Raw genomic sequence first — 14,658 nt, 5'->3', positions numbered from 1 at the left:
AGCCCAGCCCTGTGTCTCTCTGGCCCTGGGGACAGCAGGGTTTGCTCTCCTCGGGGCACCTCAGTCCCTCTGCCATTGCCATCTGCCCCCACCCCAGCAGGCTCTGGAGCAAAACACGGCTGAGGTCCAGCCCAGCTCTGCTCTGACAGAAAGAACCTGCAGTCAGGGACAGCAAGAGGACAAAGTCTTGTTTAACCAGCCTGAGGAATAATGGGATCAATGACCTCCTGTATTCCTGGGCACTTTAATGACCCTGTGGATCAGGTTTGGTTGCAGGGAGGGGGCTGCAGGTTTCCCTTAGGGAAGAGGAGATCAAGAGTTGACTCTGTGTCAGAGAGAGCCAGTTTCAGGTGGCTCCAAAATGGCCCAGCCAGTGCCCAAAGCTGAGCCAAAAAGCAATTCCAGAGGCACCTCTGTGATAACCCTTTGGAGAAAGGATAAAATCCAGGGTGCTGTAACCCAGAGAGGAGTGAGAGAAATGTAGGAGAAAAAACTCTGCAGGCATGAAGGTCGGTGGAGAAGGAGGAGGAGGAGGAGTGAGAGAGAGCTTTGGTGGGCACCTGGCAGCCAAAAGCCAACCCCCCAGCCCTGAGAGCCACAGCTGAGCCCAGCACAAAAGCTCCTTTAGGTCTGGAGGTTCTTTGCAGCAGCTTTTTAGCAGAGCTGCCAGATGGGTCATCAAAGGGCCCATAGCTGGGTCTGAAACCTGTGGGATCCTTGTCAGCCTTGGCTCTGTAGGAAAGAACTATAGAATCCTAAAGAGTTTGAGTCAGATGGGACCTTTATAGGACATCTAATCCAACCCCCTGCAATGAACAGGGACATGTTCAACTAGATCAGGTTTCTCACAGCCCTTTCTAACCTGGCCTTGAATGTTTCCAAGGGTGGGGCATCTATGACCTCTCTGGGCAACCTGTGCCAGTGTTTCATCACCTTCAGTGTAAAAAATTTCTTCCTTCTATCTAGTTCCAATCTGCTCTTTTTTAGTTGAAAACCATTATCACTTGTCTTATTACAACTAAGTCTGTCCCCATCCGTCTTATAGGTATGATCTCAGGAGCTCCTGACAAGCCTTGACCAAACCAGCTGAGCAATGAAGAGCCCCTGGACTGGACCAGGGCTGTGGGGAAGTGTCCCTGGACTGGACCAGGTGCTCCTGGATGATACAGGTGGGAACAATCTGGAGTGGAACAGTTTGGGAACACAGGATAATCAGTCATCCCATGAAAGCCTTGGAATATTCCCTACCTGAATCATAACTCAAATGGAACAGTTTGGATACAATTCCCAAATAGTTTGGAAACTCCAGTCATTCCTGACCCCAGGATGGCAATTCAGCAGATAACTAAAGCCAGTCCCCTTGGGAGCCCACACCCAGCGGGGCTGAGGGAGGCCCTGGCAGCTCCCCAGCACCTCCCTCTCAGTGGGACACCTCTGGCAGCCTCTCCCAGCTCGGGAACCCTCCAGTTTGCAACACTCCAAAGAGCGGTGCTGATGCCCAGGACAATTCTGATCCCCCTCCACAAACACTCCTCCAGCTGGGACCCTTGTCTGGTGGGAAACACAAAGGGATTTGGGGGAGTGTTTCCCTGACAACAGGAGAATTTGGGAGAGGGACCTTTCCACACCCAGCTCTTGATGTGTGCACACATCTCTGCCTGGGTGTGGGTGTGAATTCACTGTGGGGTGAATGTTGTTGTGAATCTTGAATTCAGTCACTGTTAAAATTATAGCAAATGCTATTGAACCAGTTGATAGTCGTTCAGTTGGTCAATGGTTAAGTGCTACTAATGTCTTTTGCCCCCTTGTCTTTGGATCCAAGTCCTTTGCACCCTGACCCTCCTGCATCCCAAGGCTCTGTGTAAATCATTCTCTTTCATCAAAAAATAAATATTTTTTGTGATGTCCACTTTAAAGTCTTCCTCCTTAGCTAAACTACAAAACAACTCCAATTAATTTTTGGTATCTTGAAGTCTTGGAAGACAATGAAAGGAACGGAAATAATTTGTTTTTCAGTGTTTTAATGGGTCCCACAGTGTGTTTGGAGCTGCATCAGCTGTCAGTCCAAGATGGGCCATGTCAGAACTGGTGAGGTTGGGGGGTGAGGAGCAAGGTTGATCATCCAGGGTCAGTGTGGATCTCCTGAGGAGACACTCAGCATCAAGATCACTTGGAGAACACCTCTATCACCTCTCCTCTGAACTAAAAAGTATCCATAATTGAATTAAAACAAAAATTACAAATTTTGAAGACTTGTTTTGAAATTGCCTTGTAAACAATTAAAGGAAGACAAAGAGATCCTGAGGGATTTCTGGATTTTAATGAGCCCCACGGGGTGTTTGCAGCCCAGCCCATGATCCTGAGGTACTGAGAGAAGATTGAAGCAGCTGCTGAAGAAGTCAGAAGCCAAACTGCAAGTGCCTTGAAGCATTGCTGGGCCCCACTGAGGGCAGGCACTGCCAAAGCCTCCCCAGGGACTCCTTGGAGCAGCTCCTTGGAGGCCAGGAGTGCAGGCAGACAAAGGCTCTGGGCAGGCCCCTGCAATGCTGAGCAAAGCCTGCCTTGGTTTTGTGGAGCACAAAGGCCAAGGGCTGAGCCCCAGGCCCTGGCCCAGCAGATCCTGTCCCTCCCGGCTGGCTCAGGGCTGTTTGGGGGGCACTGGGATGGGAGGGGGAGGAACAACAAAGGCCCAAAACTGGGCAACCCCTGCCAGGCTGCTGAGGGAGGGGCGAGGCAGAACCCAAGGGCAGAACCTGCCAGGAAAGTTGCTTGTGGTGTCCTGAGTGGCAGAGGCAGCTGCCAGAGGCAAGGGGACAAAGGCCTGGGTGCCTTTGGGCCTTGCAGCCCTGCCAGAGCCCTTGGCCATCTCTCCTGCAGGCTGTCCTGCCCTGGCCCTGCTGCTGCTCTGGCCTTGCAGGCTGCACACACCCCTCCTGCTTTCCCACCCCCTCCCAGCAGCATTTCTAGACCCTCCCTGGTGTCTCTGCACCAGCTCTGGCTGTTCCCTGGAACACAAAGCCATGGGCTGATCCTGACCCCCTGTGGGTGACCTCTTGCACTACAAGGGTCTCTGCTGAGTGACATTTCTTTTTCCTCACCTTCAGTCTGAACATTCCATGCTGCTCTTTGTGGAGATCTCATCCTATTTCCAATACAGAGAAAAGCTCCATCCTGTCAGATCTCCTCTAGACCCTCTCCAGTTCTTCCTCATTCCTCCACAATGGGGAACCTCACAGACAGACCGACCAGTCCAGATGTGGTGACACCAGGACTGAGTCCACGGGGGTGACAACTCCCTTGTCTGGGTGCCCACGCTCTCCCTAAGGCATCTCCATGTGCAGTTGGCCTTAAATGAAGGGGCCATTCTGATTCTTTGTAACGTCACAGAATCAAGTGGCCCTGTGACACTGCAGGGCCTCCTGGAACCAAAGGGATGCAGGGACACTGTGGAATCTCGTGGAACCAAGGGACCATTGTGACATGTGGGGTCTCTTTGGAACCAAATGAACCCTGAGACATCTCAGACCCTCCTGGAACCAAGGGGCCACTGTGCCTGCCCAGAACTCCATGGAATCAAGCAGAGCCGCTGCCTCCCCCCCGCCGCCGCACGGACCGGAGTCGCCGGCTCTGCCCCGCTTGGACACCTCTGGGGTCAGCGTGTTCTTGGGCAGCACAACTGATCTCAGACCAGAGAGTTTCCCACATTTTGCTTTGCCCCCTCTTTCCCCTGATTTAATTTTTGTTCTTTCTTCATTGAGGGGGAAAAGGGGGAAGGGAGGCACGTGTTGATCCCTGTTTTTATCTGTTTACAAAAGGGAGTTGGGGCAGGGGGGGAGAGAGGAGGCAATTTCTCTGTCTGCTGTTGCTTTGAACTGTTCTGTTGGTATTGCTGGTTTTGCTGCAATATTTCTTGTCAGTAAATTGTTTTTTTTTCACTTATACTATCCTTGTATTTTATCTCCCTGTACTGGTGGGGAATAAAAGAGGAGTGAATTCATTTTATTGGAGTACCTGCCCCAATATGTGTCTTTAAACCAGGACAGGTTGCTCAATGGCTCCCTGAAATTTGGCATCATCCACAAAGGACTTGAAAATACATTTTGTCCCATTGTACAGAGAGATAATAAAGATGTTCTATAGTGGTGTTCAAGGGCTGGTCACTGAGGGATTTCACCAGGAAGTTGCTGCCAAGTGGACTTTGTACCATGGATTTTATTGGACACTCTTCATTGAACCAACTTCCCACCCACCACATCTTCCACTTCTTCAGCCCAGCTCTCACCAGTCTGGCCATAAGAGAGCAAAGGGGACCATGTCAAAGGCCTTGCTGAAGTCTGGGCACACAACATTCCCGTTCTTTTCCCTCCCACAGAGGTTTTGCAATCCCTGCCTTGTCCTTCCCATGCCTGGGAATGGCTGCAGGAGGACTTGCCCTCTCCCCTTCCCTGCTGAGCCTGAGCAGTCTGGAACTCTGCCAACCCTCCTTGCTGCCCTGTTTGCAGACTGGTTCCATGTCTGCCTTTGCCAAGGCCCCAGGAAGCTCTGGGATGGCTCTGGCCTTTCCAAGGGTTTGGGAGAGGTCTCCCAGGGACACTGCCCAGCCTTCCCAATATCCCTGACACCAAAACCTTTTCCATAGCCCACACTGCCAGAGGAGTGCCCAGGACACAACACAGGTTGTCCTGGTGGTTCAGGAGAATGAGAAGGGATTTCTTCCTCAAGGTCAACCCCTCCAATTTGATTTGAGTGCAGCTGAAAGGTTTCCTCAGCATTTTGCCCAGTGCCTCCCTGCCCTGAAGGTTTGTGGCCATCAGGCTGGAGCTGAGGGGGTTGGGCAGGTGCCTGAGGAGGGGGTAGAACAAGGGCTGTGTCCAACTGTGCCAGGAGGGCTGTGCTGGGCAAGGATGAGGAGGCTGCAGAAAACAGTGGCACTGGGGAGGGGAGAGGAGCAGCTGGAGAGACCTTGTGCCTGCCCACGCTGGGCAGGAGCTGCCCCAGGATGGCAGCTCTGAAGCACTCCCAGGATGTCCCTGGGAACAGGAGGGGAAGACTGGATCTGAAAATGGAACCTGGAAAGCAGAGAGCAGGAGTGTCATGGTGACACTGCAGGAGAGTTCCAAACCCTGGAGCAAGGGGACAGAAGAAGTGACCCAGTCCATGCAGTGGCCTCAGAAGATCCCACAGCATCCTGGAGATGCTGGAAGGGAGCCCAGCTCTGCTTCACAAGTTCCCAGGGCCTGTCCCTGCCTGTGCTCCAAGGGCTTCCACCCCCCAGGACTGTGCTCAGAGAGCACTCAGGCCTTACAGTGAGAAAGGGGCTCAGGAGGACAGTGTGGAAGTGGCAAGAGAGCAGCTCTGCAAAGACCAAGCCCTGCTGCTCCCTGGCAGTGCTGCTGGGCTGGGATTATTGTCCCCTTCCCGTTTGCAAATACACCCTGTCCTGCAGTGTGCTGTCCTTTAGGAACATCTGAGAAGAAGGGTCTTGGAGAAAGAAGGCACTGCAGGGTCCTTTATTTTGTTTAAATCCTCAGAGAGCACAATTCATTCTTTATACATATCTGGGTCAAATTCAATGAGTAGACACTAAATTAGAAGGTAGATGCATAATAATATATCATTGCAGAAAAAATTAACTGCAAGAAGAACCTGATGACCTCCAAGAAAAATGTGAACAGGAAGGCTGGGCCATTAAGGAATCCCATTCTGAATGCTACACACCAGAAAACTGGAACTTGATTGCTCCTGAAAAGCATCCAGTCATCATTTTTCTCAGGGCATCCTTGAGCTCCTGGTTCCTCAGGCTGTAGATGAGGGGGTTCAGTGCTGGAGGAACCACCGAGTACAGAACTGACAGAGCCAGATTCAGGGATGGGGAGGAGATGGAGGGGGGCTTGAGGTAGGCAAATGTACCAGTGCTGACAAACAGAGAGACCACGGCCAGGTGAGGGAGGCACGTGGAAAAGGCTTTGTGCCGTCCCTGCTGAGAGGGGATCCTCAGCACAGCCCTGAAGATCTGCACATAGGAGAAAACAATGAAAACCAAAGAACTGAAAACTAAACAGACACTAACCAGAATGAGCCCAAGTTCCCTGAGGTAGCCTGAGTGTGAGCAGGAGAGCTTGAGTATGGGGGGGAGTTCACAGAAGAACTGGTCCAGGGCATTGCCCTGGCACAGGGGCAGGGAAAATGTATTGGCTGTGTGCAGCAGAGAATAGAGAAACACAGTGGCCCAGGCAGCTGCTGCCATGTGGGCACAAGCTCTGCTGCCCAGGAGGGTCCCGTAGTGCAGGGGTTTGCAGATGGCAACGTAGCGGTCGTAGCACATGATGGTGAGGAGGAAATACTCTGATGAGATGAAGAACAGAAAGAAAAAGAGCTGTGCAGCACATCCCTTGTAGGAGATGGTTGTGGTGCCCCAGAGGGAATTGTGCATGGCTTTGGGGACAGTGGTGCAGATGCAGCCCAGGTCTGTGAGGGAGAGGTTGAGCAGGAAGAAGCCCATGGGGGTGTGCAGGTGGTGGTCACAGGCTACGGCGCTGAGGATGAGGCCGTTGGCCAGGAGGGCAGCCAGGGAGATGGCCAGGAAGAGCCAGAAGTGCAGGAGCTGCAGCTCCCGCCTGTCTGCCAATGCCAGGAGGAGGAACTGGGCCATGGAGCTGCTGTTGGACATTTGCTACTTCTTTCCCCAGAGTATTTTGATCTGTTGAGGAGGAAAAGTCACTGCTGAGTTAGACCAGGCTTCTGCAGCCAAACATTGCCCGTCTCAGCCACCCCACTCTCAGGCTCTCTCTCCTCACTCAGATCTCCCTGCAGCTCCCTCCCCTGAGCTCTGCCTTTTGCTGCCTGAGGGGACCATTGGAAGCAGGAACTCTGGGATGGGCTCCCAAGGACTCCTTCTTGCTCTGCTGGAGAGGGAACTTGGAATGCAGGGTGATCTCAAATTAATTGTACTCGTGATACATCCAAGAGCTTCTCAGTTTTACTGTTTGCAATTTGCCCAAATGAAGGACTGAGCTGAGGGAATTATTTGGATTTGTTCACCCACTTGCACCTGACACACTTAGGAGTGGCTGTGGAGGTTTCAAATCCCTGACATTTCTATTGCACTGCAGGTCAACTCTTGTGGGTTCTGAGGGGCACAGGGACGGTCCCTTAGTGCAGAGAGAAGAGCTGCTCTGCCCATCAGTCCTGGGCTCAGCTGCCTGTGCTGGCAGCTTGGAGCTGGAGGAGCATCACACTCAACTGTTCCCCTACAGAGAAACTGCCCAGAGATCCAGGAATCCATGTCCAAAGAACAGACTGACACACTCCTCACCTTTTCATCTCTCCCCTCCCAGAGTGAGACACAAAATGCTCCTTGCAGCTGCCCAGAGCATTTCCATGGATTTAGCACTGAGGAGTTTTCTCCATGGGGATCCTGTGCAGCACAGAGATCCTATGGCAGAGCTGTGCCCTTCTGGAGGGCACCTGCAGCCCTGCAGGACACCCAGGCAAACAGTTGAATACCCTGAAGGTGCCTGGAGGGCACTTGGGCACTTGGTTCCCACAGACACATCCCCACAGCAGCACCCAAAGGGTTTGTGTCTGGACAGGAATCTGCCCCCCCCCAAACCCCACACTGGCTCAGAAAACCCAATGGTGAGAACAAGGAGAGCCCAGGCAGCAGGGGATGGCAGTGAAATGCCACAGTGCTGCTGCCAAGGGAGGAGGGACACACAGAGACAGCTGGAAATCAGGGCCCTGTCCTTGCCTGGGCTCTGGCTGCTGCAGGGCAATGCACAGCCCAGCCCCCGTGGGCCTGAGGGCACAGGCTCTGCTTAGGCTGGGAAAGGAGCCCAGGCAGGAGCTGCTCAGGGAAGGGGTCTGTGCCACAGGGACAGCAGGGAGGGGCCCCCATCCCCCTGCCCAGCCCTTGTGGCAGCAGCTGCCTCTCCCTGCCTGCCTGTCTCTGGCTGAGGAGCTGTTCCTGCCAGCAGCCCCTCCCTGTGCCCAGCTCAGCTCCCTGCCAGTGCTGCCAGAGCCATCCCCAGCCCAGTGCCCAGGGGCAGCTCTGCCTGGGCAGGGGCTGCAGAGCAGATCCCAGACCCCTGCGGTGGCTGGGAAGGGGGAGGTGTTCTGGGGGGATGTGCTTCCTGAGAAGGGCCCCTGGAAATGGAGGAGGTGGAGCTGAAGCTGTGAGGAGCCCTGAGCCTGCAGCTGAAGGGCCCTGCCCAGCCCTGCCCTGCCCTGAGGGGTCACTCCTTCCACCCACCCCTTCTCCCTGCAGGGCCGTGGCAGCTCCTTGGCCGGGCTGAGAGCTGACCCTGGCAGGCAGCAGAGTCCCTGCCCCAGCACACAGAGCCCTGGGGGCAGGACCCTGCTCTGCCCCACAGCCCTGGGCACCCCTGGCTGCACCCCCACCTTCCCACCCCACAGCCAGCCCTGCCACAGGGAACCTTCTGGCCCTGGGCCTCTGATGGGGCAGCAGCAAGTCCTGCTCTGCAGCAGCTTCTCCTGCTGCACCCCAGCAAATCCAGCAGAGCCATCCTGACAGCTCCTGCCACTGCTGCCATTTGGCAGCTGGCAGAGGCACTTGCAGCAACTCCCCTGCACTGCTCTGCAGCCAACAGCCTGACAGTGGTAAGGGGCTAGGAAGGTTCCTACCCTGAGCAGCTCTGCCCTGTCCTCCCAGCCCAGGATCCCTTGAACCTCCTGCTCCCTTCTCCTCTCTGCCCTGGCTGCCTGCAGCTCCTGCCCTGCTCTGCCATGTGGCCACTTCCCCTGCACTGCAGCAACTGGGAGAGTCCTGCTGAAAGATCCTGGAAGCTGTGGGATGTGCCAGCTTGAGGAGATGCCTCCAGGAAGGCAAGTTGAATTTTCCTACAACCAGAGAATTCTTCCTTCAAATCCTGGGAAGGTTTCTCCTGTGGTGAGAGCTCAGTCACCTCCCAGCCCAGGCTGCCTCTCATCTCTCTGCCTTCTCTCCTGTGCCCTGGGTGCTGCAGGCAGTGCCCTCAGCCCTGCTGGGCTGTGCAGAGGAGCTGCTCCTGGACAGAGTTGTCTCTTTGAAGCTCTTCTTGCTTGCCAGGAGCTCCCTGTGTGCCAGGAGCCCGGCCCAGCTCAGCAGCACAGCAACAGCCCCAGGCATTTCAGGACCCTCAGGGGGGTTGATGTTGTTTACATGAGACTCAGTCCCTGAGAGGAAGGTCAAACAACTTCTCAAGAACTCAAAATGAGTTTGAAAGACTGAAGTTTCTTGTACTGTTAATGGGTCCCACTGAGGGAAAGGAGTGAGAAAGTGTCCCCAGGTTCCAGTTGGAACCGAAAACTGCAGACAGTGATGACAAAGATGGACAAGCCAGGGAAAGGTGGCTCTGATGCTGAAGAAACCTTGACTTGTTTCCTTAATCCAGAGGACCAAGCCCTGACCCCTAGCCCCTGGGAAGGCAGATCCTGTCCCTGCCTCATTCCTCAGGGCTCTTCCTGGGGCACTGGCATGTGGGATGTGCAATGCCAAGGGCAGGCCCATGGGGTGGCACCTGCCAGGCTGCTGAGCAGGGACAAGGAGGTCATGAGGCCCCAGGGCTGCAAGGGGCACTCCCCTCCTCCTGGCCTCAGGGGCACAGACAGCAGCCATGGCCAAAGGCCTGCAGAAGGTGGCTCTGGCAGGGCCTTTCAGCTTCTCCCCCTCCCTGTCTCCTCTCCAGCCCAGGCTGTCCTACGGTGTCCATGCCCTGCCCCTTTCCCTGCAGGCTGTCCTCATCCCCCCGGCTGCCCCACCTGGCTGGCACCTTCCTGCACTGACATCTCTGCGTCCTCCCTGGCTCTTCCTGCACACACAAAGCCTTGGCCTCATCCACACTCCTCCTGGCTGATGTGTTGCAGCGTTTTCCATGGAGTGAAATTCCTTTTTCCTCATGTCCACTCTGGACCTCCCCAGCTGCACTTGGCATTAATTCTTTCTTTCTCATGCTCTTTTCTGCTCTGACAAAAGGATCCACCATCTCTAAATCCTCCCTTCAAGCCCTCTCAGGGCTGTCCTGTGCTGTCCTCAGTCTCCACACCAGTGAGGCCACAGCTCCTCAGCCCCTCTCTAGTGCTCATGTGCTTGAGACCTTTAAACTCCATCTTGGGAGATCTCTGGGCACTCGTAGATGTTTTTGCAGATGAAAATGTCGTGTTCATAGTCTAAGTAAGTCACAGGGATACTTTTTACCAAGGTCTGTGGTGGTAGAACACACGGCAGTAGCCTTGAACTGAAAGAGAAGAGTTTTATATTGGATAATAGGAGGAAAGATTTAACAATCAGGATGGCAAGAACTGGAAGAGGTTTCCAGAGAAGTGGATGTCCCAACCCTGCATTTGTCCAAGGTCAGGGACTGTGAGTAACCTGAATTAGTAAAAGATGTCACTGTCCATGTGCAGAGACTTGGACCAGATGACCTTTTAGCTCCCTTCCAACCCAAACCATTCTGGGATTCTTTTGAGTCCAAAGTCCCAAACTCCTTCTCCAAAAATTTTGATTTTTAAAAACCTGAATTGCCATGTTTTTGGAGAAACCCTTCTAAACCCAAAAGGTAAAAAATAATTCCAAGGAAGTTCCAAGGTATCTGTGTGAAACTGTAACCAAGTGGGTCAATGGCAGAACCTCTCAGGGTGACCTTGCAGCTGAGGATGGGGGATTTGGCCTCGGGGTCTGAGACTCATGATGGGCAACAAGAAAGGGGATTTAGGGACTGGGCAAGACTTGTCATGGGATGTCTAGGAAAGAAACAAAGCAAGGGTAGGATCACAGTGGTCACTGGAGGACCAAGCATGAGAAAACAGAGAGAAAAGAAGCTGAAAAAGCTGGTCATGTTAAACAGGAGGCTGCTCAAGACACGTCCCTGGCTGTGCCCTGCAAGTGATCCCCACAGCCTGTCCCCTTTTCTTAAGAACTCAATTGCCAAGAAGTTTCTGTTGGGAGGGACCTCTCTGCTCCTGGCACAGATTGTGACCCAAGTTCCAGTCACTGCAGCGGGAGCCACAAAGAGTCAGGTCTTGTGTTCTTTGGGGGGCCAGACTCTGCCCAGACTGGGGTGTGTGTGTGTTGGAAGCACAAAAGAGTGAAGCAAATGCAAAGCTAAACACCCAATGTAGGCTGATTTTGTCCCTAAGTGGGGGCTGAGAATTGGACCCAACATGTGCAGGGACAGATGGAGGGGTTTGTCCCCCTGGCCCTGCCCAGAAGGGACACCTTTCAGGAAGGGTTGTGGCCTTGGCTGTGCTGAGGGTTGCCCCGGGCAATGCAGCTTGGGATTGCAGTGGCACTGTCAGGGCTCTGCAGAGCTCCTGGCAGTTCCTGCATTTGTCCCCAGCAATGCCAGAGACCTGCAGGGGTTGCAGTCAATCCCTTGTGCTCTTTGGGACCCCGCCTGGCTCTGCTGAATGTCAGCAGGCCTGGAGTTCCCAGACTGTTCCTGCATCCAGGGTCGGGCCTGCAGTGACGTTTGTGCAGCATTCAATTGGGGCAGTGGCAGGATGGTCATGGATCCATTCCTGCACAAACACAATGGTGCTCCATCCCAGGCATGGATAAAATGGGCCCACAAATTTTGGAAGGATAAGAACCAGGGAGTTTTGTCACTGTGGAACCCCATGGAACCAAAGGAACTCTGGGACACGGTGGAACCTCCTGGAATCAAGGGGACATTGTGACCCTGCAGCACCTCATGGAACCAAAGGGAATTTGGGACGTGGCAGGGCCTGATGGAAACAAAGGAACCTCCTGGGAACAAAGGGACTCTGGACACTGCCAAAAGTCAGGGAGACAAGGGAACCCCATTCCACTGTGGAATCTCCTGGAATCCAGGGGCCATTGGAATACACTGGGGCCTCCTGGAACCAAAGGGAACATGGGACACTGTGGAACCTCATGGAATCAAAAAGACCCCAGGACTTTGTGGAACATCAGGGAATCAAGGGGCCAGTGTGACATCCCAGACCCTTTTGGAACCAAAGGGAACCAATGGGACACTGGGGAATCTCATGGAATCAAGGGTCCATTGTGACCCTGTGGAACCTCACAGAATCCAGGGACCATTCTGATTCTGCAAGGCCTTCTGGAATCTAAGGGACCATTGTGACACTGGGGAACCTCATGGAATCAAGGGTCCATTGTGACCCTGGGGAAAATGATGGAATCAGTGGGCCATTGTCACACTGCAGGGCCTTATGGAGCCCAAGAATGCTGGGAAACAGTGCAACCTCATGGAATCAAGGAGCCATTGTCCCACTGTGGAGCCTCAAGGAATAAGGGATCCAATCTTTGCCTCAGATTTTGTCAACAATTAAATTTAAGGAATTACAGAAGTGAGATTGAACCACTTTTGTCCCACTGGTTTTAATGACTGACAAAATGAGAATATTTAAATAAAATGAATCGTTTATTCTTAAAAATGATCAGACAAAAGATCCTAATCAGAATTATTTACTATACAGTATAAAGGTTGAAACTACAAGTAGTACAGCATAAGATAGGATAGTGCACTATATTGAAACAATTATTGAAACAATTCTATTAAAACCAGCAAAAAGAAATTATTATTACATAGAGATCTGATGTAACTCATCCAGACCAACGGTCGTGGGGAGATTTCTTTTGCTCAACCTTGAGGAGTGTCCTTGGAGGGCGTCCCCACCCAAGGCAGGAATCTCCACACATCTACCCCAAGAAGGGCTGTGTTAGAAGAACCTGCCTGGATGAAAGGGGACTGGACTTCTCTAGTAGGAAGGGATTGACTGCTCCTCACAAATGGACAGGCCAGTGAGCAGCTTCTCTGTCCCATCCAACTTCCAAAAGTAGGATGTGTGTTTGGAGTTGGGTGAACCAGGCTGGTTTGAGCATCATTCAACACCAAAACCATTCCCATGGTGCCACCGGTAACTGGCAGATCTCACAGACAGCTTGCATGAGAGCTGACACTGTTGGCATTGTCTGATGGCATTTTAGGCCTTCTCAGGGCAGGCCCTCCTGCCACCCGGGTCGAGAGGTTGGCTGTGAAAGTCCATCCTGGAGATGCACAGGGAGCCAAGAGTTGGGCTCCTGAGTGACATCCAACAATGGACAGGGGGATGGGACTGACCAGATGAAAGTGTCTCAGGTAGATCTGATCTCTCCTTGGGCCTGGCCATCCACACAGATGTTTCCCCAGTGAACAGATACTACAGAGGATGTTTGATAATGTTTCTGTAACCCCAGATTATTGGAATAAATGGAGATTTAACTCTGTACAACACAGAAATTCATTCACTTTCTCTTTTCCTCCCTCTGTGGATCAGGGAACTTGTGACTTCAGTGGGTGACTCACTGTGTGCAAAGGGGAAATATGGACAGAATCCGGGGCAGGGAGTTTTGGGGGGATCTTGGGATCTGTGCTTGACACAGAAGGTATTTGCCTTTGGTCTCAGACTATCTACTGTGCAAAGTGGACTTCAGTGGAGGCAATGTGGACTTAATATACAGTAGAGGAAGGACTTCTGTTTTTTATTGAGCTGTACCTTCCTCTGGTTTTGTTTGCTGGCAATAAATGAACATCCCTCTGTGTCTCGGGCAGCTCTTTCTCCAAGCCAAGCAGGTGGGAGTTGGTGCCAAGGAGCTGAAACCTGCAGGTCCAGCCTTGAGTGGAGGGAGCTCAGATTTGCCCAAGGCTGCTTTGAGTGCCAGGGCTTTGATGAGGGAATGGTGGGGTGGGGATAGGGATAAAGTCTGATGGATTGTCAGACATAAATGGTGTTGATTTTCATATCTATTCAGACTGAATTAGGAGGTGCCTGGGATCAATATCAACTGGGGATTGCTGATGTCAATGTATAAACAGGAAAAAAGGAAACAGGGCACAAAAAAGGAAATATTTTCTCATTGCTTCTTTAGTACAATATATTCACTTTGAATGCACCTCTGAGATTCTGAGATCTAATTAACCACAAAAGAAATGAAGACTTACAAGTAAATTATTCCCAGGGCCTTGTCTGGTTAAGATGCCAACACTGAAAAGAGCGTGTGGAGGAATAAGCAGACAAGGAGACCATCCCTGGGGGTTGGGAAAGCAGGAACTCAGAGTCACTGGTTGCAGGAGGCAAATGGACTGTGGGATGTGGCTGTGAAATCTGTCTAGTAAACCACAAAAGAATGGGAGACTTAAAAGTAAATTATTCCCAGAGGTTTGTCTCCTTAAGATGTTTTGAGTGTCAGGGAACCCTTTGGCAATGAATTCCTGAACTGAGGATCTGAAGACTGAACAAGACCCTAGAGAAGTCAAATTCATCAGGAAACCTCCAAGTTGTTGAGGATGTCAGCAAACCCCACTGAGGCCATCACTGAAAAGAGACTGTGGAGGGAATGAGCAGACAAGGAGACCATCCCTGGGGCTGGGGAAGCAGGAACTCAGAGTCACTGGTTCCAGGTGGCAAATGGACTGGGGGATGTTTCTGAGAGAGCCCCTAAAGGGTGTGCTGGTTTCAGGGGGAGTACAGTTAAATTTCTTCCCCGTGACTGGTGCAGGGCTGTGTTTTGGTTTGTGCTGAACACAGGGTTGATAATCAGAGAATGACAGAATAGGATGAGTTGGAAGGACCTACAAGGATCATCCAGTCCAACCCTTAGCCCTGCACAGGACTATCCCCAAGGGCCACACCATG

General features: G+C 52.5%; 3 protein-coding genes and 1 pseudogene across 3 annotated transcripts in view; all 4 read right to left on the bottom strand.

The window, feature by feature from the left end:
* The window catches only part of LOC127462841 (zinc finger protein 239-like), a 300,460-nt gene that overhangs the window by 143,459 nt on the left and 142,343 nt on the right, over window positions 1-14,658 (bottom strand). The gene's annotated exons all lie outside the window — the stretch shown is intronic.
* LOC127462836 (zinc finger protein OZF-like) overlaps window positions 1-14,658 on the bottom strand; it is a 201,213-nt pseudogene that overhangs the window by 44,746 nt on the left and 141,809 nt on the right.
* LOC127462843 (olfactory receptor 14J1-like) overlaps window positions 1-14,658 on the bottom strand; it is a 107,441-nt gene that overhangs the window by 51,365 nt on the left and 41,418 nt on the right. The window lies entirely within an intron of this gene.
* On the bottom strand, window positions 5,711-6,670 carry LOC127462892 (olfactory receptor 14J1-like). Its single transcript, XM_051771825.1, has one exon. It carries the CDS (start codon window positions 6,668-6,670, stop codon window positions 5,711-5,713), a length of 960 nt encoding a protein of 319 aa, XP_051627785.1.

The sequence above is a fragment of the Manacus candei genome, unplaced genomic scaffold (assembly GCF_025592945.1).
Source record: "Manacus candei isolate 608988 ecotype Guabito, Panama unplaced genomic scaffold, ASM2559294v1 h1tg000142l, whole genome shotgun sequence".
Taxonomy (NCBI): Eukaryota; Metazoa; Chordata; class Aves; order Passeriformes; family Pipridae; genus Manacus; species Manacus candei.
This window is presented reverse-complemented; position numbering and strand designations above follow the sequence as displayed.